Consider the following 26,787-nt stretch of genomic DNA (forward strand, 5'->3'; position numbering starts at 1 on the left):
TATGGTTTTCTGCGGTGTTAACAACAAGAACTTGTAGCAACTTTCATGGCAACTTCTACAACATCATTGCTAAGCATAGCCAGGCGTAGTGTAAGTCAGCAGCCGGGAACAAAACACACGCGCATTCCCTCATGGGGCTGCGTCATCGGCTTTTATGGTATCAGGATTTTTCGCAATTGGCAACATTCCGCTTGGACGTTGCCAATTGCATCAAACAATACGTCACAAAATATCGTCAAAGATGGTGGAAAAGTGAACTCTAAAGCTAGCTATAGCCTAAGGAATACGCAATAAAACAAAAGGCATCTATGGTCTTACGCCACCGGGTTTCGTGGTCGCGGAGAACAGTTACAAATTCGGGGAATACCATATAAAAAGAAAAAGCAAAGCAAATGAAAAATGTGTGTGTCTATTAATACGTGCTTAAAGACAAGCTCGGAATCCGAAGCTTAAGCGGTGAAATATCACCACCAAGTTTTATTCGTGCATGCAAAGACTTTTCTCAGTCAGAGGTTATTATTGTACTTAACAAAATGCGAAATATCATCCTTAAATTGTGCTCATTAAGCCAGTGAAAAAAAATAAACACGTGATACAAGCCATCATTTGTTTAATATGATATCGCTGTGTAGGTTAGGGTCTTGGATACTGGTACGTATTACTACGTTAAGCAAAGCAAGTGAACATGAGTACGACACTGACTATCCTACACACTTCCAACCGCAATGATTGAAAAAAAAACAAATGGATTGTCACGGCTCTTTTGGAAATGGACGTGTGGATACCTACCAGATAACCTCATAGTCATCTTAACGTGTCCATCATAGTGTTTTAGTAACTGTGTACTGTGTACAGTGTTTTACATATTTGTTAAAACATTTTTTCCCCCATAGCTGATTTCTGACTTGTTGCAATAGGCTTGTGCATGGGCTTACAGGTAGTGTGTAGTAGTAGAAAATAACTGACCAAAACATGATAAGTAATGACTTACATTTGCTATGGTAATAACGCTTTATGGTCTAAACCCCATATAAGCCACAGTGATGGGATTTCGTTTTTTCCGCAGTTTATTAATCTGAAACTTTCACCGTCCCACACAAATTATCAAGGAACGACTTTCCTTTTAACGATGTCAATGTATTTAATTATTCTTTTATTCCGAAAAACCTGCTGCCGGACTCCGATAAAGGAATTTTTGAAACAATTCTTTCCAAACCATTAAATTAATCCCTTGTTAACTCGGATTGATATTTGCGACATGACGACTAGTGATCAAACAAAGTCGTTGGACAGAGATTCATAAATGACATCCAAAAACTCATGACACTATAGACCTCTCACCAATTATCCCGTCCATCAGCTAAAAAATTTCTCATGCAGTGATGGCGGACAAGTTGACTTTAAAATTAGTTAAAGCTAAAGCTAAATCTCGTTGTATATAACATATCTATGCATTAAACACTTTTTAAAAAGTTTTATATTACAAAACAAACAAACGAAAACGACACGTTACACTCGTTACAGGCAAGATGTGCGATTGTAAAATTCCAGTAACAACATAAAGCTTCAAAATTCTATTTGCATTCTCATAACTTGTGTCGCTATATCATCTCTAATTAAACCGAACCATATAAAATACTTATATGAAACTTTAACTCAACAAACCCAGTCGTTAACACAGTATATTTCTCAATAAACTTTACGTTAACTAGGAAAAAAGGTTAAACGGTATTTAATTATCAATTTACTTAGAAACGAGAAAAAGGCATTTACAAACTTCTTGGGACCACTTGTAGGCACCGCGTCAAAACGTAAAATAAGTCAATCAAGTAAAACAACTAGCGTTAAAGATTTGCATAAAATACTGATGATACAAAGCACGTAACAGCGAAACGTTTGCTACACACACACATACAAATATCCCTGCCCAAACACTTCAGTCTATTTTTACGATGTTTTATTTAAAAAACGTTGCTACACTACAGAGGTTGAGAGATAAAGCGAAAGATGGCTTAGGCCTATCGCTTTAAACTCCACAACAGCCGCAATATGTTCGTAGAAAACTGTAAAATTTTTTGAAAAAAATGTGTAAGTAACATCTACTCTTCTTCCGCCTTTTTCAAGTCGATTTGACCGTTCCACCCTTCGACCGCTGGTTGGTGCTTGTGAGCCGCATCCAATGACGTTTCAGATGACCCGGATGCTGGTGCTCTTGACTGGGTTGGGGAATTCCCGTTTGTTTCCTGTAACGTGCACAGTTTTTTGTTACATAAAGCATGCGTCACCTTACCTCATGTTATTGTGCTGTGCTATTATGTGCTGCTGCTGAAAATTTACGTCTATTACTAAAAAGGATTGTTTAGAAAGAAACAACACAGTATGCTAATTAGCTTTAAGAATACTTTCATTTTCACTTTAAATATATTCAAAATAATGTGTAGTAACATAGATAAACCAAAAATATTCACCAGCGTAGGAAAAATATTTATGCGGCACCCACCGGTTGACTTTCAATGTCACCAACGCGATTTCTTTTGCACTTCTTGCACCAGACTAACCCAACGATGGTCGCTAGAATAAGTGCAAAGGCAACAGGTACAAAGATGTAAATGTACAGAAGATAACCACGGTTTTGTTGACTGGTGGTTGGCATGTGTGACGCTGTGCTGAAGATAATTTCTGAGGTTGTGGTTACATTACCTGATTGGCTGACCGTATTAACTTCATACGCTGAAAGGTAAATATAGTAGAATTGAAAAACCAAAAATATTTCTAAAAATAAATTCAAGTAATTGCAACTCTTATGGCGATGAGTGAATGGCGATGATGGCTTCAAAACAGCTTTTACTTTTGAAGAACATAGTTTTCTTATTTGCTCGGAGTACACATAACAAATAGGCTACAGTTTTATTTGTTCAAGTTCAAGGAAGCACAGTAAATAGCGGGCACAATCGAATATACAAAAATGCGACATAAAAGTAGTCAAAGTCGAGTTTACTTTGATTTTTTTTCTTACTTTCGCTTTGCACTTCATGCTGTGTCGTCATCATCGTTGTCGTCATCAAATCGGAGGTTTTCAGCTTCGAAATTGTGACGTCCGACGTGATGGAAGAATACAATGTTGTAAACTCAAGAGGGTTTTGTGAGGAAAAGATCCTGTCTTGCTCCGTGGTGCTCCTTCTTGCTTCCGGCAACCGTGAGTCTATTTCACCCTCAGACAGGAAAGGAAAATCGTCTGTCGTCCAGTCATAAACTGGAGCAACAGCTGTTATATTTGTGTCCGGTGGATTGCCATTCCGGTTTGGTGGCAACCCTCTGTTGGCAACAGACCCTTCTTCCCCGAAATAGTTTGAAAGTTGACTGCCATTTAAAACGCTACCTTCCGGGTCGTCAGGATAATCTGTGTAGTTGAAATTTTGGTATGGGTCGGGTAAAATCAGGCCACTGAAATTGAAATAATTCTCAGAATCTGTCCTCAGATCGGGAAATTGAAACTCTGGAGCTTCCCAGTTTCCAGAAGTAAAAGTGAAATTGTTATTTGCGTCAGACGAGGGTGAAAAAGTGGCATTTTGCCAACTTCTTTGCAGAGAACTAAAATTAGTTGGAAGTCTTCTGCTGTTCGAGAATCGTGAGTTGGTTCCACCTAAAAGAGTTTTCTTAAAAATCTCCACGTGCATACGCTGCACTTTTACAAAATATTCTCATTTTTTATTAGAATTTGATGATGATCTGTTGCTGTTAATTTCAGTTTTTAAAACATGAGCATTATATACAATAAGATGCCATACCAAATAAGGAAGTAAAGATAATATTATGTATTATTACATATATACCCGATGCGAGCAATAGCATGTTAGACATAATATTTATATCCTTCAATTAAACCACGTTAAAAAAGAAATAACTAATATACCTTCGAAGAAGGGTTCTCTTTTCACTCGTTGTTTCCGCGCGATGTTATTTTCAAGATATCTTTCTTCAAATGACGACGCGTTTGCAGAGTTTGTTTTCTTGATAGTGGTTAGACGATAGAAATCATCTAAGGTTGATTCCCGTTTCTTTTCGAAGGTTTCAACCATGTGCTCTAACGAGCCGGCACCTGTAGTGTAACGTATGACGTCACAATATTATTAAATTTAAAAAGGTAACTATTGCTTCTGATAAATTTGTTTGTTGTATTTGTGAACACGGCAACAGAAAGTTATAACTAATTAAATATTTACCAATGTCCAACGTACAGTATATTAACCATACGCCATTACTGCTATCAATAGGATATAAGCAATAAAGTTATGTTCTTCCATGACTATGCCAATGCCACCCAGATATGGTCGAAAAACGAAAATTTCATTTTACCTGCGTATCGATAACCCCCTGCAGGTGATGATGAGGTTATCATCCTCATCAGGGCATATTTTCGTCTGAATTGTGAAACTTGCCCCGATAATTGTAACTTGCAGGAGGTAAAAAACTTATATAGCAAAAACTAGAAATTCTGTTGTTACGTTAGAGGAGCATACATCTTTTCCGCACAGAAGTAACATACGGGAGTTAATTTGCTGGAGCTATTACAATATGTGATATCGAAATCGTCGAGATATATTCATTACGACTGAAATCTTAAAAGCCATGGAGGTCCAAAAATTGAGCAAAATTTCTTTCAAAAATCTCCTGTTTTAAAATAGAACACATCAAAACCTTAATCGTACATATTTTCGTTTGTTGTTGGTTTTATTTGAAATCAATTGAAGCATTCTCTAGAAAACCCGACAGGTTATAAAATTACACACAAGGCTTGATACCCATTAGCCTTGGCGCAGTAGCACCCAACGTAGTCAGAGGTATAATGAGTTTTGATCAAGTATGGTATGATAGCTTAACACCACCGCAAGCTATACGAATAACCTCAAACTTTATTCAATGTGTCCTTAGCCGCTTTTAATCCAGTCAGCAAGCTGTCAATCACTCGCAGCTTGGCATATCCCTACGGTATTAATAAGCCGTGCATAGCTGTAAACAGGTTCAGCCTTTCAATTTTACAACCTGTAGGACTTGCGATGAAACTCGGTGAAACTTACAACGTTCTAGTTGATTGTGCTGATTAGGTTGCTTTCATAACTAACACAACTACATTTATTTTATGTTGTGACTTCTATTAACTAGGCCAGGCCGTGCATAACTCAAATTCAGCATAAGCAATCAACATTCATGCGGTGACCTCGTGCTTAGTAATTTGTTATGTGATAAATACAACAACAAAATCGAACAAAGCACAACAGCAGATGTTTTTATTAAGTCTGTAAACATTAATTTTCAATGCGAGCTTAATTCAAATATCTCGGCTCTCCTAAATGTAATGTGTCGTTTGGTATTTTTTGCTTTCTTTAAAAAAATTTTTGAACGTAAAATATGAGTTGGAATCATCATTTTAAATGTTAAATAAAATGTCGTCAAGTTTTGTAAAATTTAACTGTTTGGCTTTATTTCTTGTTAGCTGTCGTCATTATAAGGTGTGGCGATGTTTTTTAGAACTTTAATGAGAAAAAATCCCCGTATACACAATATTCTACACGGCTTGATTGACCGCAATCTTATTTCTCGTATTTCAACACACACGCGCAGCAGATAAATTTGATTTTCAGTAAACGTCGGTTGATATTTTACAAGTGACTTGGTCTCGGTAAATTTCCATTTACAGCGGCCATGGAGAAGCAAAGCAAGTCAACGAGAGATTGTCTTGTCATTATAATCATTACAATCCGGACACTCCCTGTAAGGATTGTTGTAGTTTTATATCACGAAGCAACCCAAATACGCAGTGATTCATCGTTAAAAATATTCAGCGAAACCGCTCATTAAAATCAAGCTCAGCTGCAGCTATCTCCCACTCACGTATTACGTCATCTAAACAAGACGAGTTTGTTTATCTTTAAACGTAAGTCAAGGTCACGGGTTTGTCATCTGCCCAAGCAGTTAGTACGCGTCACGACGTCAAAGTCGGGGAATATTTGTAGGCACAACAACAAGCAAATTATCCAGTGTCAACGAATATTGCTGCGTACTGTTGGTCAAATAATTATTAGTATAGGGGGTGCTGAGTCAAACAGGAATTTGAAAATCTTGAACATTACCGAACATTTTGTAATCCTTGCCCGCAATAATCTTGCAGGCAGACTCGATGCGAAGTTTTTTCTGTTTCAAAAATATAACAAAACAATGGAAAAGGGTGTTGAGTTCGTGTGGTCACCAAAGAAGATGAATTATGCCAAGTGTTGTTAATTCACTGGATTAAAAACGAAAAACAGCAAGTTTATTTTTATCATTTAAATAATAGCAAATTGATTTTTCCAGAAAAGGGCCAAGATTCTGCGAAATAGCCGGAAGTTAGGAGATTCTCGCTCAAATGACCGCCACAAGCCCAATAGCTTTGTTGGGACCTCTATATACCAGTTCATTACATGTTTGTTTCAATACATTACACTTCTCCGTTATGACAGGTTGTTCAGAAGCAAGATACTGTGTTTATGTCACGAGCACAATGTTACGAAATCAACCTGTTTGTGTATTCCCTTCATGCGTAAGTATAGGAACATCAGTATGTAATAGTCATACTTAAAGTATTTATTCTGGCTTGTGATCATAAAGTGCTTCGTCAAACAAAACATAAACAATTTTTTATTCCTTTGAACCGGGATCCTTTTGTACGTCCTGTTTCCTATTTTTTTTATCATGTCTAAAACATAACCGACAATTGACCAAAAATTTAGAATATTTATATATAGGCGTGTAAAAGAAGTTAAAAAGACATTTCGTCTGCGGTGGGAATTTTTTGTCCACTTCCAAGTACATGGATGGTGGTGGGAACACCTAAATGAAACAGTAATGAATGAGTAATGATCACAGAGCGCATAATTGGAAACCGGAACGTTTGATAGGTAATTGCGTAAGCCACGAAAGTCGATTGCCCACCAAATATTTATCGAGTAACTATCAGTTATATGGCATGCTCTATTCTTTTTCTATCAGGGCTTGCCTATCAACATAACCCAAATAGCTATCGTATAACCAAAGCCCGAAGGCCAAAAGCCGATAGTTCTAAAAAAGAATAGCCTATGCTTTTGAAGCCACCCCAAAAATCCGTTGTTTGTATGTTTTTCATGAGATCTGCAAGAGCATCGCATGTCGAAAGGAAGTTGTCCCCGTCTAAAAATTCTAATTCGCACCCGTTCGGAGGTAATATCATATCTTTTTTAAACGTGAACGTTGTTTTAAAACCTTAGTTAGTTTTTGGCGTACATATTTTGAGGTAATGCAGCTTTAACAAGGAATTTCTTTAAAACACAAACCATAAACTGAAAAAACAGCGCTGATAAAATTTTGAAGATTTAAATCAAGTTATGAAACATTTGTCTTATCGTGAATCAAGCCAAAACAACCTTTGTGCAGAGCAAGATAAAGTCTGCAGATAGCACTGCATTGCTTAAAAGGCAAAGCAATCTTTTAACAACATTTCTTTTTTATCTGTACAACTTACAATGCCGTAAATACCAAGAAGTACTTATAGAGTGCCAAAAACAAGACTTTGATTGAAAAATTGTTTTAGATGAACCTTTAGAAAGGATCTCCAAGTCACAATTGAAACCGGCGTCCAACCTATAATTACGATGTTTCCTTAAAACAAACGGTCTGACACCTGTGCTGTGATTCAAATGAAAAGGTGATTTAAGTTATTTCGGGAAGCGAGCTGTAGCACCTGTTAGCACTCGAAACGAACTCAATGCAGTTTTTAAAATAAAAGACAATAAATGCCTTATCTTTGTATAACACCGCATGATGCGACGCGCCCTGCAATTTAAAACTGCCTGCTTAAAACCAATGATTACGTAATTGGAAAGTCGGCCGATTATTATATAGACGATACTTAGAGCCGCTTAGATTTTCGTTAATTCTGTTACAGTTATACTTTGAGGCATGTTGACCAGAGTAAAATAAAATGTACAAATTCTTATCATTTTGCATGAAAACAAAATCAGTTACATGTTATGTCTACTCATTGATATTATCTATAAAGTTAGAAATTAAGCTAACATAATTTTATATAATTTCATGTAGAATGTGCTACGGGCAGGACATGAAAAATTTGTTATGTGAAATAAATTTAAAGGATTTATTTTTTTTGAGCTCGGTTTGCTAAAGTTTAACGTTTTTATGCATCTCTGTTTTACTTTTCTTTCTGTCCAAGATAAAAAATTTTCTATATTGGTTTAGCAGCGTAGTAGGCCTAAATTGATATATCACACAAAGCTCAAACATTGGAAATAACGCTTTTAGTCCGTTTCAAATCGAAATCTTCTTTTTATGGAACTCATTTCATTTGCAAGCTCGTTAAATTATTTCCATAAACTGTAGATTAAGCAAATTAAGACAATATATTCCTTACTATACCTGGTTCATGGCCAATTACACTCTTCACCAGAAGTGATACAAATATGGCGACGAAAAAGTAAAGTGGTTTTACTGAAAGCGGCGTCACTTTTGATAACCAAATCTTAATCTTTTCATAAAGCATTGTCCAACCATGATATTTTTGAAATGAAGCCGACACTTACAATTATCTTTTCAAAATTTCATTTACTGACATTTGAAAAAATCAACGTTGTGTCATCTGGATAAAGAATACAAATGAAATGTGGTAAGTTAAAACGTTCCTATTTCTTCAAGCAACGCTAAAACGTCTGCAAAGAATTACATTACTGTTGGAGATAGCAGCTGGTAGACAGACGCTACTACCCCAGTCGCCAATACTCGTGCACACAACAAACAGCCATGTTCTAATCTGTTTTCTGTCAAACTAACTGCTGCAGTATGGAAATAGGATGTTTAAATCTCCTAGTCTAAACACCTTTTTCTTGTTGTAAGCATTATAGTGCTATTTTTCTCTGTTTGTTTAAAGTTTTTCCAAAACTAATTCATAACTACATGTTTGCTTGTCTGATGCACTGCACAGCGTACGCTTATAGACATATAGTTTGCTGATGATCGTGTAGCATCGATGTTTTCTTGTGGTAAATTTACTTGTCGTTTCGCCTCTGGGCATCCAGTGTTATCATTGAGAGTTCGAGCCACATACACACGGCTTAAAAGCAGAAGGTTTCTTGATTTAAATGAAGGCAAATCTGTAAAGGACAACGATGTTAAATTGGGTTACGCAGAAATTTTAATTTCATTTGCCGTGGTCGTATATGGCGTAATTTTCCACTCAGAGTTTTGTTGTCGTGATTAATAAGTTCATTGAGCATTAGATGTTCGCTTAAAATTCCCATCAGTTTCATTTAACTGGCTTTTCAACAACGTTAAACTCTAGCTGACTTGTGGTTCAAATTTACAAGACCATTATCCGTCTTTAAAAACCATATCACAACCAAATTTGACCGTCGGTCATAGCCATTCGTTCATCAGACCACACCTGCGGTAGGTAAGTAGGAACTAATTCGTTTGCTAAAAACAGTTTGAATTTCATCTTTCTTTTCGACGATTTTTCCTCAATTACACAATATAAGAGACGTTATTAACTTTTAAGACTATAACAACGTTCCATACGCTTATATAGCAACGAAAGCAATGTAGCCTACTATGTATATCTAAATCTAACAACAAGGTTAAGACTATACATAAGCGCTTGGAACGTTTTTTTAACAGATATGTCTCACCAAATACGCTTCAAATTTACAGACAAAGAATATACCGTATGTAAAAAATAAATACTCTAAAATTCTGCGGGCATGAAAAATTAGGTTCTAAAATTGCTCTTATATGGAAATTAATGTACAGTCGTCCACCATGTTTGCGCAAAGCAATTTGCGACAAAAAAAACATTGATGACGGTGTAAAGAGTCGAGATAAGCGTTATGACGTAAACAGCTTTACGTCAAGTTCGCTTGTTCCATTCATGCAAGTAAATAATATCTGGTCGCGGTTAAATTGCATTTGTTCTATCAGATTTCAAGGCCAACCACAAAGACAGATAAAGAAAAAATTCCCAGATTACTGTGATATTTTTAGTGTTCTCGAGGTTTTATTAAAGAGAACCGGTTTTATCACCAAGCAAAGGAAAGTTTGTTTTTTTACCCACACTGTTTCGAAATTTGCGGGTCCACGTCTATTTTCTACAAAAACGTTTTGCAGTATTGATGCAATGTTTTTTACTGATGAGGTGGGCCCACAAAAGATATGGAAACGATCGAAAACTGTGATTAAATGGAATAGGTTGTTGATTTTATCGACGACGCCATTTTCAGCGCTCCTAGCTTCGATGACATTTTGCGTAATTTTATCTTATTTTCGCCTGTTTGTCTTATTTGTCGTTGATTATATCGCAGTTACAGTCTATCACTTGTCGTTTTTATAGCCTCTCTGTTATAGCTTTAAATTTAGGTGCAAGTTAATTGCTGTGTAGGACTGGTTATAATAGTTCTGGACTAAAATTTTCGATCAGCAGCTGCACTTAAACACATACTTTGTCATATTTGTCAGCATAATAGCCTATTTCAAACATTTTCTCTACGGTTCTATTTCCAATGATGGCGCGCAAATTAGGATGAACCTCATATATGTCAAACAGCATTTTGCTTGATGGGCCACGTTTTATGTAAAGAGTTTGGGGTTATAAAACCCGGAAACAAAATCTATGACCGACTAACAAGTGTTACTGGAAACAAAACTTGTCTAACGTAAAATAGGCTATACGTATACACCGGCTCCCTCTCAGCTGAGTAATGCAGATATCATTCTAATTAAAATCATAGAATCCACGAAACACTCCATTTGTAAAACACTTTAACGCCATCTATAGGCGATGAATCTTGTACAGGTATAGGCCTACTCGTTGTCGCGTAAACTATAAAAATACTGAAGAGCCTTTTATTACTATTTCCTGTATATACGATATAATGAAACAATGAACGTATGAAAATCTATGGCTTACTGCGTTCTACCTTTTTTTTTTGTCGCATAATGCCCGGTAATGCTGGATATTATAATTGCAAACGTGTGTCTTGCTTATTGCTCTAAGAGTTCTAAACTGTCCAAGTTTGATCATAATGTTGTGGCATGAAGAAAACCCAAAGCACTGTTGCAAGAACATGTAAGCGTACAAAATAAAAAGCACAATTTCGTTGTAAGTCTGTTGTAAAAAAGTAGTGACATTGAAAAGAAATTTACAGTCCACATACAGTAAATCCAAACTTATAGTTTTCAACTTTTCATGCAAGATCAGATTTTGCGCAAGGGTCTTGCGGGCATTATGAAGTTTCGATTGTCCGCATTGCCTGTAAATAATAATAATTCAAAGTAGGCTAATTACTCTTCTGTAATCTCAGCAGAATATCTGTGAATCCTTTGTATTTTCTTACAAAAACTTAAAACGTCTTTTTGCGAGCATTTTTTGCCTAGCATATGCGCTTGTGCGTTCATTATTGACCAAACTTAACACGGTTTGATACGATGATTTTCACAAGTAAATCGATAAAATTTCTATATCACCAAGAGTTATTGTTATTACCGCAAGCTTCGTTCCAAGACGGCTGTGAATAGATCTTTTGTCGAGGCGCTCTCCCATCTGGTCTGTGAATGGTGCCTGAAAATTATTGTTTTAGGTAAAGAAATCTTTTTTCCAAAAAATGTATTCATCTTTAACCGTTGCAGTTGTATAGTGATAAAGCAGGTCAACAACTATTTATACAGCTTAATCTTGACACTTGTATTCATACGTCACCTGTAACCCCATTGCTTGGGTGTGAATTTGGGTGAGAACGTCGAGAATAGTATATTTCGCTGGAAGATAAGTTGGTTACTTGAACTGGTAGGGCGAAGTGTCTATAAAAACGAAGTTAATTAATTATTTTAATAGGTTATAAGGTATGTGCTTGTAATCTAATTACTTACACGTTCGTTACGTTATTATTTAAACTAAAAGCTTTCATAATATCAAACGTTACAATGCTATCATTGTGGCAGAAAGTCGTTAAGAGAATTTTTCACTTGGTCGCGATAGAGCGCTCCTGAGAATGTTTCGACTTTTGAGCGTTCTCTTTCACCGAAACAACGTCGGAAAGGCGTTGGCGCCCAAGAGTGTTTCCTTCTAAGTCGCCTGGAACTAAAGACAAAACTTTCCCTTTTTAATAACTTATAGATAGGCGCCGGTCAAAGATACTTGCGTGAATATGTTGTAGCTTAAACTTATTAAGCAATGGAGAACCATTAAACGTGTGCGTGATACTTATCGCTAGGAACTTCTTTATTTTACCGAATTTGATAAAAATCGCTTTTAAAATTATGGTTCCGTCGTTCATACTTTTCTCATTTTCGTTGTTCTTGTTCCAGCAGCACTTTCTTCCCTGGACGCAGCATCCAAGCACACAAAGAAGAGTAATACATCCCACAATTGGGAGTACAATGGGGATAACTGTCGCGTCTGTAACGTGTATTGAAACGGTGATAGGCCTATTTTTCTATTGTCCGTTTCAATATAGATGACCATAAACATTTGAATATGTATGTAAGTAGGCAACCAAGTTCTGATAAATATTTACACAGTTTTGAAAATCCACATGAAACTTATAAAATAAAGGCAACCTTGTACTTAATATTATACAGTGTCACAATATTATTATCACGGCTGGCTTATCACATAACAGCAATAGGCCTAGTTTAGAATAAATAATATTGGAAGTAATAAATAAAAAAAAAAATATAACGGATTATAAATAATACAGAAGCAGCTTATATTGTTAGAAAGGAAATAAAAGATTTGCAAAGGTAAGCACAAAATATATTTTCTTACCATCTTCTTTCCTATATTCGCCACCCCAAGTATGGACACTTTTCCAAGCCGTGCAAAAGATCATCCAAGCATAAATTGTTAATGCGGACATTTTAAAGAAGATTATTACTAAAATAATAAAAAAATATGTGCTTCTACTTCGGATCTCCTAAGTTTATGAGCCAAAGTCAAGTCCAAATAAATTAAATCTTTGACTCCATTGTATAACCGTTTACAAATTAAAAAATGTGTTTAAATGTGAATCTTTTCTAATTTAATAAAACTTAAAATTCGGAATTCTTATAGGCTAATATTTTTTGAAAAAAACTTGCTATCTGTAACGCATGTAACAAATTCAATTCATGCTAATACTGTAACAACATTGGTGGATATTAATCTCATCGTTTCTTTGAAGTTTCATTTAGTCTGATACAATCTGCAAAAACTTCTTTCTATAAATTACAAATAGGCTACCATTCATTGTTACACTTATGCTTGATCGCTCAGCATCTCTTATGATCTATATCCTAGGAAGAAGATTTCACAAAGCCCTGAACACACTCTTGTATACAAGCAAGATCACACAAAGCTATTATGCAAATGCATATGTTCAGAAGCCATGTACACAATTATTGACTTTTGGAAAGTAACATCGCCAGGGGGCGTTTTCAAAAGCGATTAACAACATGCAAGCGAATATACACGTTTTTTGTCCTAAATAATATATGTCACCAGGCAAACAACGCCCGTTACCACCCAGTTTACAACTTCCATAATTATCTTTGTTTTAGTTTTATTGCAAAACGTAAACAACCCATTACTGAACGTTGATAGTGTGTTCATTGTCATTCGAAAGTTATTTTCTATGTGTAAGTAGGCCTTATATAACAAAAGTTTATATTGTCTTATATTTATTTCCTTTTAATATCTATTTCGGACAACATGGATAACCTTATTTTGCATCTACAACTCGATCAAACAGTGAACAACTCCGTACCAGCAACTGTAATACAGTGCTCAATTTGCTTTGTCGAAAATAAGCATTTTGGAAACTTTTTCTCGATGCTTGATAACTAGAACGACAAGCAACATGGCACGTTTCACGATCAGCCAATTATGTTCTTGACTTTGGTCATTGTTTTATAACAATGCTGTCCGGAACTTGGATAGAATTGTACTTAGTACAGTATTGCAGTGATTATATTATAGCAAAATAACCGATAAGGACCGCAAGGGAGAAAATGCGATAAGCATAAACTAATGAAGACGTAAAAACGTCTATGGCCCCCCAAAATTAAGTTCGTTACGGGGGCCATGTTTCTATGGCCCCTTCCGTAAATACGCTTGTATTAGCAAGTCTTATTTTAGTCATCGACATGTGCAGCCGGTGTAATGCCGGCTGCACATATCGATGCCCAAAGCCTGGCCCCCGTCCCAAACCTGTCACCCCTCTGTGACGTCATAAATTTAAATCCAATTTTGGTTTTGACGTAGCAGAAAAGGAGCAGGAACCTGAATAGAGGCTAGCGCACTCGGAATAACGAAGCCTTTCATTTCTTTTAAAAACTGAATTCTCGAAAATCCTTGCTAACAACACAAGAGTTTCTAACAACGGTACTATTATGAAGATGTTATCCAATTTTTATGAACTTTCAATTTTTATTCTCTATTTGGCTTTATGTTTAATATGCCAGTGTTTAATATTCAATATAGCCTAATACCTGCGCTAGCATTCGTTTTCCTCTGATCTAAAACTACAATCAAAATGAAACTTATGACGCTACGACGAGGTGACAAGTTTTGGCACTAGCCTACAGGTGATTTTCAATTAGCTTTAGTTTAGAAAAATAACATTTTCCTGTGCAGTTTGAAACTATCAAAGCAAAGTAAAAACGCAATACAATTTAGATGTTGGGGGAAATCAAAGGTTAAATTAACGCAAAACTTTAAATTTTGCCAATGTTTTTGCATTATGCATTGGTGCATTTTTGCTCTTTTATGGACAATGTAGCTGGCGAAAAAGCGGTGAGGGTCCTGGACCCAGCCCCTTTGCCCTTCTCTTCCACCCTTACACCTGGCCTTGCTTCTATACATACATATAACCAACGCTTCAGTGTACTATATGCAGGGTTGCCATCAGTCTCAATTCAAAAATAAGGACGACTAGAAAATCAACGAGGAATACCACCTTAAACAGTGTACAACAAGAGAAAGCAACCAATGTTCCTAAAAAAAAAAAAAAAAAAAACAAGACACTATCTGCATGTTCATAATTTTGGTATCTCTTTGGTACAAAATGGTATCGTAAGGTGACAAAATGCCCAAAATAAGGACAAAAGTGCCCACATCCGCCCTAAAAATAAGGACGAAAGTGAAAATAAGGACATTTCTTATAAATAAGGACAAACATATTTTCTAAGACACGGACCTTTAAAATAAGGACAAATCTTATAAATAAGGACGGTATGGCAACCCTAACTATATGTATAATGTATTAACGGTGGAAGCATTGATAAAACCGTTCTGTAACCATAACGTAACGTAACAATAACTTAAGTGTTGTGTTGTCTATTAAAATTGCTGGAAATACAATTTGCCGAGTCATATAAATAATCAAATAATGTTTTGCGCGCTGCAACAAAACAGTTTAAGCCAGAAGTACAGAGCAAGCACTACTGGTAAGAAAAGCTAACCTTAAAACAAAGACAGAAAGAAGAGTTGTCAGTAAGTATAGATGACCTATAAAGTATAGAGCGTTAATTTGTCGTTAATTATGACGCGATGCACCAACAGTCTAACCAATGGCACTGTGATCTGACAGTAGAAAATGCAGAAATGCGGCACTTTAACGCACGAGACTAAGCAATGTGCACGCATATTTTTTATCTTCACACTGATTTATGATAAACAGACAAGGCAAAGTAAGCTAGGTTGTTAGATTATTATAGCGTTTTCCTTAGGCTAGTAAACAAAAAACAAAGCATAATTGCTACATGTCATTGCCATAGCGGCATAGCCTATAGGCCTAGGCTACAAACAGATATAGGCTATAAACAGATAATATCATTATGATAAGTCAAATGGGTGAGATTTAACGCGCTATAAAATAAAGCTTAGGCAACATTTTCTCAAAAAAAAAAATTTTTTCTTTACAAGTGTACGCTAGGATAAGGATGTGCTGAGCTCAAAATTATTTGGGTTTGTGTGAATCCGAATATCTTGTTATAGGCTAGCAGGCTATGCAACAAACCGGAATCTAGGCCTATTCGTAATTATTTGCAGTGGCTCAAACCATGACGTCAGTCGCACACGCTAATATGCTTGGCTCATTTTGCTTGTCTTTGCGATGTTGTTTTAATAAATTAATTGTTCTACACTTCATTCTTACAAGCAATAAAAGACAACTTGCGATCATTTTGATATCTCAAGTGCCTTTCATTTTATTTTTCCACTTTGTCTAACTGGGAACGTCACCAACTTTGTTTGTCATGATTAGCTTAAAAACTGTGTCTGTCATATAGAAACTCTGTTTGTCTGCCAATGCACGCTTGGTCGAATAAGACTTTTGAAATAATAGCAAGTATTGCATCAAACCCAACGTAGAGTTTCGTAACGGTAACGTAATTACCTCAAACAGTTGATTTTGTTACAAATAAAGCAGAATTAGTCTCACTCAATGTAACTCCAATTGTTTTGAAAGATGAATGTTTGTAAAAAACATTGCTAAATTGATAAATTACTGAAATGAGAAACAACAGTAAGTAAGGCATCATTTTGACAGAAAAAGGCACAGAATTGCCATTTTGCTCTATATTGTATATTATAAGTATTACATTTGCATTGTGCAAATTTTGGCATTACATTTATTTGCACATTTATCCGGCGCACTGAAAGTAAACTTTGCAGTAGGGCTCAGAAGACAGAAAGGCTAATATGCATATTTTTTACATTGCATAGATTCTCTTCAGTTGTTTTATACTAGAGTGGTAAACACAATTGATTACAGATTTTAGAACATACATTTTTTGAACCATACACGATTTGTGTCAATACAGTACTTCCTCGATTATCCGTCCCTCGTTTAACCGGCATTCGATTATCCAGCCGAGTGATCAATGACTTTGGGAGGTCGTTTTACTTCGCATGATTGCACTTGCAACTATCATATGCGTGAGATTACTCTGGTTTTTATTTTTCAATTGATTGTTTATATCATTTAGATACAACTTTTACGGAGATTTTATGACGTCATAGATGTACTTTGTCCGTGTACGTTTGCACAATACAAATTTGTTTTGTATTGCAGTGGAGACTAACTGTGAAATGCACACGGCAGTTTTTGTGCAACGTATGGATTGTATGTTGCAGCAGTAAGACTAAGAGCTTGATGCGTTTTCCATATTATAAAAATGATAATTAAAAATAAAAACATCCAGTAATATGTGATGAGATAAGATGTTGTGATGAGATTTACCAGCTACTTGGATAGAAATGGCGGATAAAACATAACAACAGATAACTTTTTTAAAAATCTTACTGTACTTGTAGCTCATTGTTCAAAACTAGATCCTAAACAATAAATATCGAGATGATTTCATATTCGAGAAGTACTACTGTGAAACGAAAAAGGACAGTTTTATCTATTGAAGACAAGCTGATGGTGTGTGACATGGTGCGAAGAAAAATTCCTAAAACAGAAATTATGTTCAAATACAACATCGGAAATTCAACTGTAAATGACATTTGCAAGAGTGAAGAAAGTTTAAAGAATTTCAAGATGGCAAAATGTGAACTAGGCATTTCAAAATCAGTTAAAGCAACCAAAACTATGAAAGGAGGAATGTACCATAAATTGGACAGTGCCCTTTATCTATGGTTTAGACAGCAGCGTGAAAAAGGAATTCCAGTGACTGGGCCAATTCTCTTAGAAAAGGCCACGGAATTTCACGACCTTCTTTATGAAGAAAACCCTAAGCCTTTTAATGCAAGTTATGGTTTCCAATGGCGCTTTTGCAATCGTTTTGGGATCAAAAGTCTTGCAATTGCGGGAGAGAAAGTAAGTGCTGATGTTATCTCCGCTGACAATTTTGTTCGTTCTTTCGATGAGCTTGCTGATGGATATTCTTTGGATCAAGTTTTTAATTGCGATGAGACTGGTCTCTATTATAAAATGCTTCCTGGACGAACTTTGACTACGATCCACAGTGATCCATCTGGCACCAAAAAAGCTAAAGAGCGTATAACTATAAATGCATGTTCTAATGCAAGTGGCTCCATTAAACTGCCATTATTGTTCATCGGCAAAGCAAAAAATCCCCGATGCTTTCGTGGAATTGACAAATCGACATTGCCCGTTGTGTATCGTGATGAAGAAGATGAAGAAGATGCAGATGAAACTACAGAAGACGCAACAAAAAGAGCACAATGCCCTGTTTCTCATGCAGAAGCAATGCGAATGTTTGATCAGTGTCTGACGTGGCTACGTTTTCAGCCAGAAGCAACAGTTTCAAACACTTCCACGTTAGTACAACTTCGTGAGTTAGCTGCCGAAAAACGTGAATCTTCCCGCAAACAATCCAAGATTGATTCATTTTTTAGTAGATTTGCTGTTGCAAATGAAAATTAAGCGTAAATTTTTTGTAAACTGCTACATTTCGATCAGTTTTTTACCATAAAAGTGCTGAGTTATGACATTTTTCTGTACATTACTGTATTTGTTCTCTCTGTTTCTATTTCTATGATGTAAAAATACAAATTCAATTATCCGTTTTTTTTGCTTATCCGGTCAGATTTTTGAAAATATTGACCCAACTTGGCCGGATAATCGAGGAAGTACTGTAATAGGCTAATTAATTCGGAAATATCAAATTTTGTTTTTAGTCAGTAAGCTTGTTAATAAATTTGTTAGTTTAGCACAAGCGTAGACCTATAAAACCCCCTAGGAAGATGAGTAATATGCAAAGTGCCACCGAAGATGTTGTCATGAAGGAAGGGGACTGGCTGGGAAGGTGGAATAATCGTAAAATTGCATTTCACAATCTCTATGTTCATCCTGATTTAATGAAACATGAAAGAAAGTTTTTAAAAGCAAATGACAAAGTGTATGTTCCCTTATGCGGAAAGTCTTTTGATCTTAATTATTTAGCATCGGAAGGTTATGATGTCATAGGCTGTGAGTTCTCGGAAACTGCTATAATAGAATTTTTTGATGAACATTCTATAAAATATGAAAGATCACATCATCCAACTGCACCCTACGAGATCTTTAAAGGACTGAACAAGAAAATCACCATTTACAAAGGAGATTTCTTCGGACTGGATTCCGCTATTATGGGGAAGGTTGACGCAGTTTGGGATCGTGGTTCATTTGTTGCCATTCACCCTTCCCAGCAGACAAAATATGTCGATTTAATGCATGATGTTGTAAATCCAACCGGAAAATATCTTCTTGTCACATTTTTTTACCAAGGTTCACGTTCTGGTCCACCATATTCCATAACTGAAAAAACAATTCATGATGTTTTTAGTCGCTATTTTAATATTTCTGTAGTTGAAACATACAGAAACGAGGAGTTGGGTTTCCTCAAGCGTGCTAGTATACCATATGCAGATGTTACGGTTAGTTTATTCACACGAAATTAATTGTTTTTTGCAGATATATTTGTGTAGTGTTTTTTCAAATGGTTTTCTGTCCTACGCCATGCAATTATTTTAAGTTTTAATATTATGTTCCAAAATATTTGTGTTGATTATGTTTATAAATTCTATTATCTTTTTTCCTAAATGGTGATAAAGCTGGAACTTGAGATAAACCTGTTGCTGCCTTTCAATAATAATTTGAGTTTCTTGTTATAAGAATAAGCCTATATGTTACATATATAAATACTTATGTTATAAAATATATAATAACATATTTTTGCATAATTTTCCATTTAACATGCTCTGTAATATTTATGCCTGATGCATGTTCCAAACAGACATAATTTTGGGATCAAAGTTGGTCTATTATGTCCACTGTCCATCATGAATAATGTTGGTACACTTCAGAACGTAAAGGAACAAAAAACTACCTATAGCTTACTGTACTGAGTGCAGTAAGTTTGAAACTTTTGCATTTAATATTTTCCTGGTATATACATATAAATCTTCAATTTAAAGTTTTGCTTTGGTTTCATTAGATTCCTCTATTATCAATTTTAAGACTGAAACCGATTTGGTTTTGCGTTGACAAAAGTTATAGCCTTAAGAATTTGGTGTATTTAGATATATTTATTATATATATATATGATACTATGTTGTTAATTACCCAGCAGTACCCAGAACTGGTCTAATTTTAACAGTTGATTTGCTCAAGTTACCTTAATAAGAACAACAATTTTTAAAAGTGGGAAAAATAGCATCAAACTACAAGCAGCCTTTTAATTATCATTTTGCCATCCTCCTAACATGGAAAAGTATGTGCAAGTCTGTTGAATGTGGTGTGAATCCCCGCAGTTTAGCCTATTAAGTGTTTTTTTTGCAATATAAATCATTGATTGTGAACTTCTAATACTTGTATGGTCATTTGCTTTAGTAATACTTTTTTGTATGCTGTAGTACAAAGGTGTGCAACCAGTAACTGGTTCCAGTCTTTTATCTTGGAAATATGTAAAAAACGATCTGCAGTAATTGCAGTAAATAACCGAAATAGTTGTGTAATGGTAATTCAAAATTTACAAGTTAATGAATACACAGACTGACGTATAATTTTCTTAATCCGATTCGAAATTTCCGATACCATCATCTTATCTAAGTGCTTCGTCAAAAGGTACTTGTCGTGCGCATGCTGGATGCTTACTACCTATGTCTAGAGTTTGGCAACAGCAAATTTGGTAGCATGTGGTTGAGGAAAACTTTAACTATTTTGGAGTTTGGAGAAAGATAAAGCAAGTGGTCGTGTTTGAGGGCCAAATAACAGTTAAAAATATCCAGAAATAATGACCAACTTCTGTGCGGGATGCGGGCGAATAAGTGGGTATGGCAGGCCCCATTTTGGCACACGTGTCGTATGTTGCACACCTTTGCTGTAGTACATTCAGTTACCATTTGTCGTGCAATTTCTTCATGTATGATATATGGTATATAATAAGTAATTCAGATTTTTTGTTGGCTTTGTAAACTACATAAAAAGCTTAGTGGTACTCAATTAGTCAATTATGAACAGTCATGAATCTAGAAAATGTTTTAAATGGTTGCCAATTACAATTTTGAAATATGTCTTTTAAGCTTTTAGATTTTATATAGGTTATAGTGTTTCTTTGACTATCAATCTTTTTATGTTTTTTAAACTACTGGTCTCTTACAAATTAAATAAACAACCTCAAAAAAATCTTTTTCATCTGAAAAACAATGATTTTAGAAGGTGTTTTTTTTTGTAGAGTACAGGGTAGTACCATTACTTTAAAACTCAAGTATACTGGTACATTTATAGTGTCTTGTTGTAATTTTCCAATGTGGAACCTTTTAATTCATTCTCTATGTCTTGTTACTAGGAAGGAAATGATCCTATAACATTTTCATTTATTATGTGTAGTCATGTTACTGTCAAGTATAATCATGAAGACACCCTAAACGAAGAGTATTGGAAGAAAATATGGGAAAATGGCCAGATTCATGATTTCCATCACGCTAATGTTCATGAGCATTTAATAAAATACAAAGATCACTTTCTTCATCAAAATTGCAGAGTTTTTATCCCATTATGTGGAAAGTCAGTGGATCTCAATTACTTGGCAGAGTGTGGCCACGAGGTGGTGGGCTGTGAATTGTCTGAAACTGCCATATTGCAATTTTTTCAAGAACATTCGATGACATTTAAGCGATCACAATACCCAAAGGCACCATTTGAAGTCTTTAAAGCAGCCGATAAAAACATTACGATATACAAAGGTGATTTCTTGAAACTAATCTCTTCAGTCATCGGAAAGTTTGATGCTGTTTGGGATCAAGGCGCTTTCATTGCAATTCATCCTAGTCAAAGGCTCAAATACACTGAGATTATGAAAGATCTGATATCACTTGATGGAAAATATCTTCTCTTTTCATTGCAATTTGATGGTGTTAATTCAGCAACTCCATATTCTGTTACAGAAATGGATATGGAAGAGACATTTGGACGTTATTTTGATGTTTCTACTCTTGAAACTTATCAAAAAACAGAGAGTGCTTTCCTCAAGCGTGATGCCTTGTCCAGTGCTATAGTTTCCATCAGCCTATTGAAGCTCAAATAAGCAATTGTTATCCATATCTTGTTGCATAATGCATTGTTAAAATCTGTGCTATGTCTCACTGGGGAGAAACTTTTTGGTAAAGCAAAATAGGCAATTCAAAAAGAGCATATATATGTGATGATGGAAGAAAAATACACAGTAAGATGCTGTGTATATTTTAGTAAGGCATGTGTATATAGCCATACTAACTTTAGACTTGCTTGAACTGTTGATACATTGTCAAGTTGGGTAAAACTTTCGAATACGAGTTTGAGTGTAAAAAATAACAAATTTAAATTCAAGAAACAAACAAAAAAGGCTACTTCTAAGTACTTCGGATTCATTGAGTATACTGGGTTCCTAAGTTTACCCCAGGTTTACCCGTTTGTGTTATGACTTAGCCTTCATATTTATATCTTGTTTGAATGTGTAGACTTTGGTCATGTTTGTTAAGTCTTGTTTAGTTATACACTATCATATTTATTTATTCGTTGAATAATTCAACATCAGCTATGGATTTGCCACTGGCAACTTTAATTGAGAGACTTAGGGTGGATGAAGACACGCTTCCGACTTTGCTACAAGTTAAAGCATTTGTAGTGGCTGCAACATCATCTGCTATCAAGAATGTTGTTAAAGCTTCTCACTTACATTATTTATTTAATTGCCTTCACACCAATGACAGGTTTGTATAATTAAGTGTTGTTTTTCCAAAGTGCAATTGCCACAAAGTTTACCATAATAGATTACTACTGGGTTTAGTTAAATATTTAGCCGAAACTATCAGCATTTGGTACCATGCAGTCATGTTATCTTCTCTTTTCATTTATGTTTTGCCGATAAAATTGTTTAAAAAATGACACCATTTGACTGTTGAATGACTGTGCTGCATTTTGACCACTAGGTAAAATTTTTTAGTTTACATTTCGGTAATCTATGCACTCATATTTCCAAAACCATAAACTTAAAAACTAACAAATTGTCTTTATCCAAATTTAAGTTGAGGTTTTAAAAGTCCAATCTAGAAATTCTGGTGATGACCACCAGTTTTGTTAAGATTGAAACTGATCAAAAGTTATGCACATATTTGTGTTGGTCATCAACGCAAATACAGCCTAGTGATGAAAATATAGAAACAGTGATAAATTGCTTACCCAACTTATCCAAAGTTGATGTCATTTTCTCAAAATTAAAGTGGCAAAACCTTAATACAGAGATATGCATACAGTACTGTATATTATAGAGTTTAATTCATGTGGTTCCGTGGTTTCAATTATAATGTTCAACTGACCCTATTAGTATAAACATTGCGAAACTGTTATGCATTTGGGTATGAAGTTAACATATCAATGAGCTAAATATCTGTAACTGCTGGTTTTGTATATGTTAGTACAATTGTCTTTTTTTAGCAAAAACTACAAATTGAACTAAAATTACAGGGAACAAATTGAAGTCACCTGTTTTATCTTAAATTCTCTCCTTCCTATCGTTGATCCCTTAGAAGTTTTAATGCAGCTCTCACAATCCATTCAAAATGGTCTAACACACCAAAGCGATGTTGTACGACATCTTGCACTCAAAGAAGTGAGACTTACATATTCATGATTGTCAATTAAACTTTTTTGCACTGCTCCATATGTTCCATGTTTATCCTGTTCCAGTAAATTTTTGTGACAGTATTCTTTGTTACCTTGTTTTTCTTATTGGTAGTTCTCTAATGTGAATGTTGTGTATCACAAGTCGTAGCTTGCTGTGATTTTTAATAAAGGACTATTATCAACTAAGCTTAATTATTTGTTTTCACAAAACCCGATTTCAGCTCGGAAGAATAATAACAACAGTAGAAGGTGCCGGTGCGCTCAGTGAGTCCTCTGAGGTCATCAGACAAACCGTGAAACTAATTGCAGACGAGGACATGTCAGTTGCATCGGCTGCTGTAAATTTCCTCTCTGATTATGGATGCACTTCACCAAACATTGCTAGAACCTTGTTATCCCATGACCCAGAATCAAGCCTAGAGACGTTGAAAGCAGTTATGAGTAAAAGTGATGCAATTCGATATCGAGTATTTGAGGTATCTACTTTCAAATACTAAGGTGTCCGTGAAGGTACATATTGTAAATGCATGTTATTGAATACATGTAACTGGTTGATAACTTGAGTGTTTTTAACTTTTCAGGTTGTGTGTAACATACAGTCAGAATCACAGGAAATGTTAGATCTTTGCATTGATTCAGGAATCATCTCGCACCTCGTGAAGGAGTTATCAGGTGCGTCTATCAAGCTGCTTAAACTTATATGACAAATCATAATTACTTGTTTCTGTTCTATGCAGATGACGATGTGCTGCTTAGAGTGACATGTTGCGCAATGTTAGCTGACATGGCATCTTCCCAGCACAGTTTAAATTACCTTGAACAAGCGGGAGTAGTCTCAAAGATGGTGGAAATGTTAAAAAATTCTCACTTAGAGCCATTTTCTGATCTATACATTCCAGGTAGACAATTTAAAGATGATTGGGTTTTAAGAATTGCAATAATTAAAGTAATACATATCTGGGATATTTCTTAATTTGAGCATTCTAGAGTGATGATTGGAAAAGAATTTGTCGGTATGGAGTAGAAAAAGTTCATTCTCAACGTTGTGTGTAAACTGATGTCTCGAAAATTACAGGTGTTATAAAGTTTTTTGGAAACCTGTGCATGTACAGTGGGCCGCAACAAGTCGTTGACATGTATCCTGGATTTTGTGATACGCTCTTTAACATCTTTGATAGCAATGAACCCAGCAATAAACAGGTTGCTATTGAAACTATTGGTGTGATTGGAATATTCGATGAAGGCAAATTAATTTTGGCTGATCAAGGTATGAGAATAATAATGAGATCTCTGCATTTTAGTAGCGCTAACTTTAAATTTTTTTTGTTATTACAAAGGTCAGAAATGCGTGTCGTTCGTCAAAGAAATTTGTCGTATAATGTCGTCCGGTGCACAAGATATGAGACTGCGTGCTGTTAATGTGATGGGCCAGCTGCTGGACCACAGGCAGGTGTGTTTTTGTGTATTTTATTTATTATCATCCTCAGGACTCCTGTCTTTTAATAAGTGGATTAGTGCAATGGCTGTAACGTATAATTTGATACAACAATTCATAGTTTGAAAACCGATCCGATGAAGTCTTGTTCCCTCATTGGATAACTCAAATAACTCTATGGGCCTTGTCAGCCTGGAGTAAATGAACGATTATAACATTAATCAGATCAGGGTAGTTTCCACACATTTCATACACTTAATGTGAATATACGGTGGAGCCTGGGCCTAGGTTGATTCATTTAAGTCTGATTCTCACTTAAGGACATTTTCTTGGTGTCCCCAGAAAACCGTTTAATTTCATATTTAACACAACACCATATAACGTTTTCCTTTCACCACATGATGTTAATAAAAACTTTACTCACCAATGCATTCTATTAGTTTTTTTCTTTTTTGTCATAATCTTGCAAGCATTATATACAATATGCAGCATGGATCCATTCTAGGAGCTAATTTTGTTAAGTGGGTATACTAAAACCAGCAGGGATTCTACAATTGTCATGGTGGCAATAAAGGGGTCCACCAATACAAAAAGGTTGAGAATCGGGGATGTAAATATTATTTAAATATCTCAAATATCTCAACCTTATTCACTAAATATTTTTAATAAAATATTCCAACGTGTATTTACTAACTATACTTACGAACTGGCCTAATATAGTTTTTTGTGTCGTTTAGGTAAATCCTGAAAAAGTGGATGCAGTTCTTCCCATTACTCTTTCCTGGTATAAATTGATATCAAGCAATCCGATGGATGCAATATTGTCTCTTTGTAAACAACCCTTTTTGGCAATAAGATGTTCTGGCTTCCATTTGGTAAGATTTTATTTGTTAATTTTACAAACCAACACCGGTTGTCAAAAGTGGTTGACAATTAAGAGATGTTTAATGTTAATGTCACCTTAATATGATATTTGTTACTTACTTACTTATGAAAGTTATGATACTTAAAAAGCATCATGTCCAAGTACAAATATATCGACTGTATTGCTGTATCTGTATAGTAATTATTAAGATCCTAAAAGGTATTCATGTTATTTATGCGAAATTTGTCGAGTATTTTGCACCTAGCACGTTGCCGACTTAACTCTTGCGCTAAGACTAAAAATGTCATTGCCATAAAAAACCACTTACGCATGTGTGCAGTTAAATACGATCGCCGGGTGTAGCTGGGGAATCGAAGCGATGTCTGGCTTTCCGACCATGACCGAGTATTTGTTGGATCGATCGACTGAGTCGGATAAAGCAAGCAAGGAAGCGAAATACGAAGTCGTCCAAACTCTTGTCCAATCACCTCGTTTCGCTCACGTATTTGGAAATCAAAATTATTTAAAATTCCGCCAATTTGTCAAAGAAGGACCATTTTACGTCGAATCCGAGTTATCAACCGCCATCGAGGAAGCTTAAATGTTTTTCGGTAAATTTTTAAAGTCGTGCAAGTTTCTTCTAGATTAAAAATTTGTCGTAATAAAAGTTACCTGCCTTAATAACTGGTGTTTGCTTGTTACAATTTTGTGTGTGCTGCCCATTTTTAGTCTATGTACTTTGTAAAGCCGGCAGTTCGTTTCAATGACCGCTAGGTAGCAGTGTTGGAGCGCTAATTGAAAAATTCGTTTCGGAAGCAACC

General features: G+C 35.4%; 3 protein-coding genes across 4 annotated transcripts; 1 reads left to right on the plus strand and 2 right to left on the minus strand.

Moving 5' to 3' along the window:
- Nucleotides 1-1,459: 1,459 nt before the first annotated feature.
- On the minus strand, nucleotides 1,460-8,688 carry LOC143469127 (uncharacterized). Of its 2 annotated transcripts, none has more exons than XM_076966699.1 (5): nucleotides 8,446-8,688; nucleotides 3,914-4,099; nucleotides 3,017-3,643; nucleotides 2,501-2,730; nucleotides 1,460-2,243 (listed from the first exon to the last, which is right to left on the minus strand). In XM_076966699.1, the coding sequence occupies exons 1-5, from the start codon at nucleotides 8,567-8,569 to the stop codon at nucleotides 2,100-2,102; spliced, it is 1,311 nt and encodes a 436-aa protein (XP_076822814.1). In that variant the 5' UTR covers nucleotides 8,570-8,688; the 3' UTR covers nucleotides 1,460-2,099. The 2 variants fall into 2 exon arrangements, with proteins under 2 accessions (XP_076822814.1, XP_076822816.1); XM_076966701.1 differs by having other exon boundaries at nucleotides 2,103-2,243; nucleotides 2,469-2,730.
- Nucleotides 8,689-11,126: 2,438 nt separating this feature from the next.
- LOC143469259 (uncharacterized) lies at nucleotides 11,127-13,401 on the minus strand. The gene is made up of 6 exons (XM_076966899.1): nucleotides 12,842-13,401; nucleotides 12,353-12,472; nucleotides 12,040-12,154; nucleotides 11,774-11,874; nucleotides 11,561-11,635; nucleotides 11,127-11,327 (listed from the first exon to the last, which is right to left on the minus strand). The coding sequence occupies exons 1-6, from the start codon at nucleotides 12,930-12,932 to the stop codon at nucleotides 11,272-11,274; spliced, it is 558 nt and encodes a 185-aa protein (XP_076823014.1). The 5' UTR covers nucleotides 12,933-13,401; the 3' UTR covers nucleotides 11,127-11,271.
- Nucleotides 13,402-22,426: 9,025 nt separating this feature from the next.
- LOC143469155 (26S proteasome non-ATPase regulatory subunit 5-like) lies at nucleotides 22,427-26,650 on the plus strand. Its single transcript, XM_076966737.1, has 9 exons — nucleotides 22,427-22,753; nucleotides 23,508-23,652; nucleotides 23,888-24,142; nucleotides 24,248-24,338; nucleotides 24,404-24,565; nucleotides 24,742-24,933; nucleotides 25,004-25,116; nucleotides 25,839-25,976; nucleotides 26,307-26,650. The coding sequence occupies exons 1-9, from the start codon at nucleotides 22,581-22,583 to the stop codon at nucleotides 26,565-26,567; spliced, it is 1,530 nt and encodes a 509-aa protein (XP_076822852.1). The 5' UTR covers nucleotides 22,427-22,580; the 3' UTR covers nucleotides 26,568-26,650.
- The last annotated feature ends 137 nt before the right edge of the window (nucleotides 26,651-26,787 follow it).

The sequence above is a fragment of the Clavelina lepadiformis genome, chromosome 8 (genome assembly GCF_947623445.1).
Source record: "Clavelina lepadiformis chromosome 8, kaClaLepa1.1, whole genome shotgun sequence".
Lineage (NCBI taxonomy): Eukaryota > Metazoa > Chordata > Ascidiacea > Aplousobranchia > Clavelinidae > Clavelina > Clavelina lepadiformis.

Bases quoted from the DNA above. Each gene is read 5' to 3' on its own strand.
- LOC143469155 (XM_076966737.1), top strand. From the start codon at position 22,581: ATGGATTTGCCACTGGCAACTTTAATTGAGAGACTTAGGGTGGATGAA. The intron at 23,653-23,887 runs GTGAGACTTACA...ACCCGATTTCAG, and splicing joins GACATCTTGCACTCAAAGAA to CTCGGAAGAATAATAACAAC. The intron at 25,117-25,838 runs GTGTGTTTTTGT...TGTGTCGTTTAG, and splicing joins AGCTGCTGGACCACAGGCAG to GTAAATCCTGAAAAAGTGGA.
- LOC143469127 (XM_076966699.1), bottom strand. From the start codon at position 8,569: ATGCTTTATGAAAAGATTAAGATTTGGTTATCAAAAGTGACGCCGCTT. The intron at 2,731-3,016 runs GTAAGAAAAAAA...TTTACCTTTCAG, and splicing joins GCATGAAGTGCAAAGCGAAA to CGTATGAAGTTAATACGGTC. The intron at 2,244-2,500 runs GTGGGTGCCGCA...TGCACGTTACAG, and splicing joins GTGACATTGAAAGTCAACCG to GAAACAAACGGGAATTCCCC.
- LOC143469259 (XM_076966899.1), bottom strand. From the start codon at position 12,932: ATGTCCGCATTAACAATTTATGCTTGGATGATCTTTTGCACGGCTTGG. The intron at 12,473-12,841 runs GTAAGAAAATAT...TACACGTTACAG, and splicing joins CGAATATAGGAAAGAAGATG to ACGCGACAGTTATCCCCATT. The intron at 11,328-11,560 runs GTAATAACAATA...TATTATTTACAG, and splicing joins GTCTTGGAACGAAGCTTGCG to GCAATGCGGACAATCGAAAC.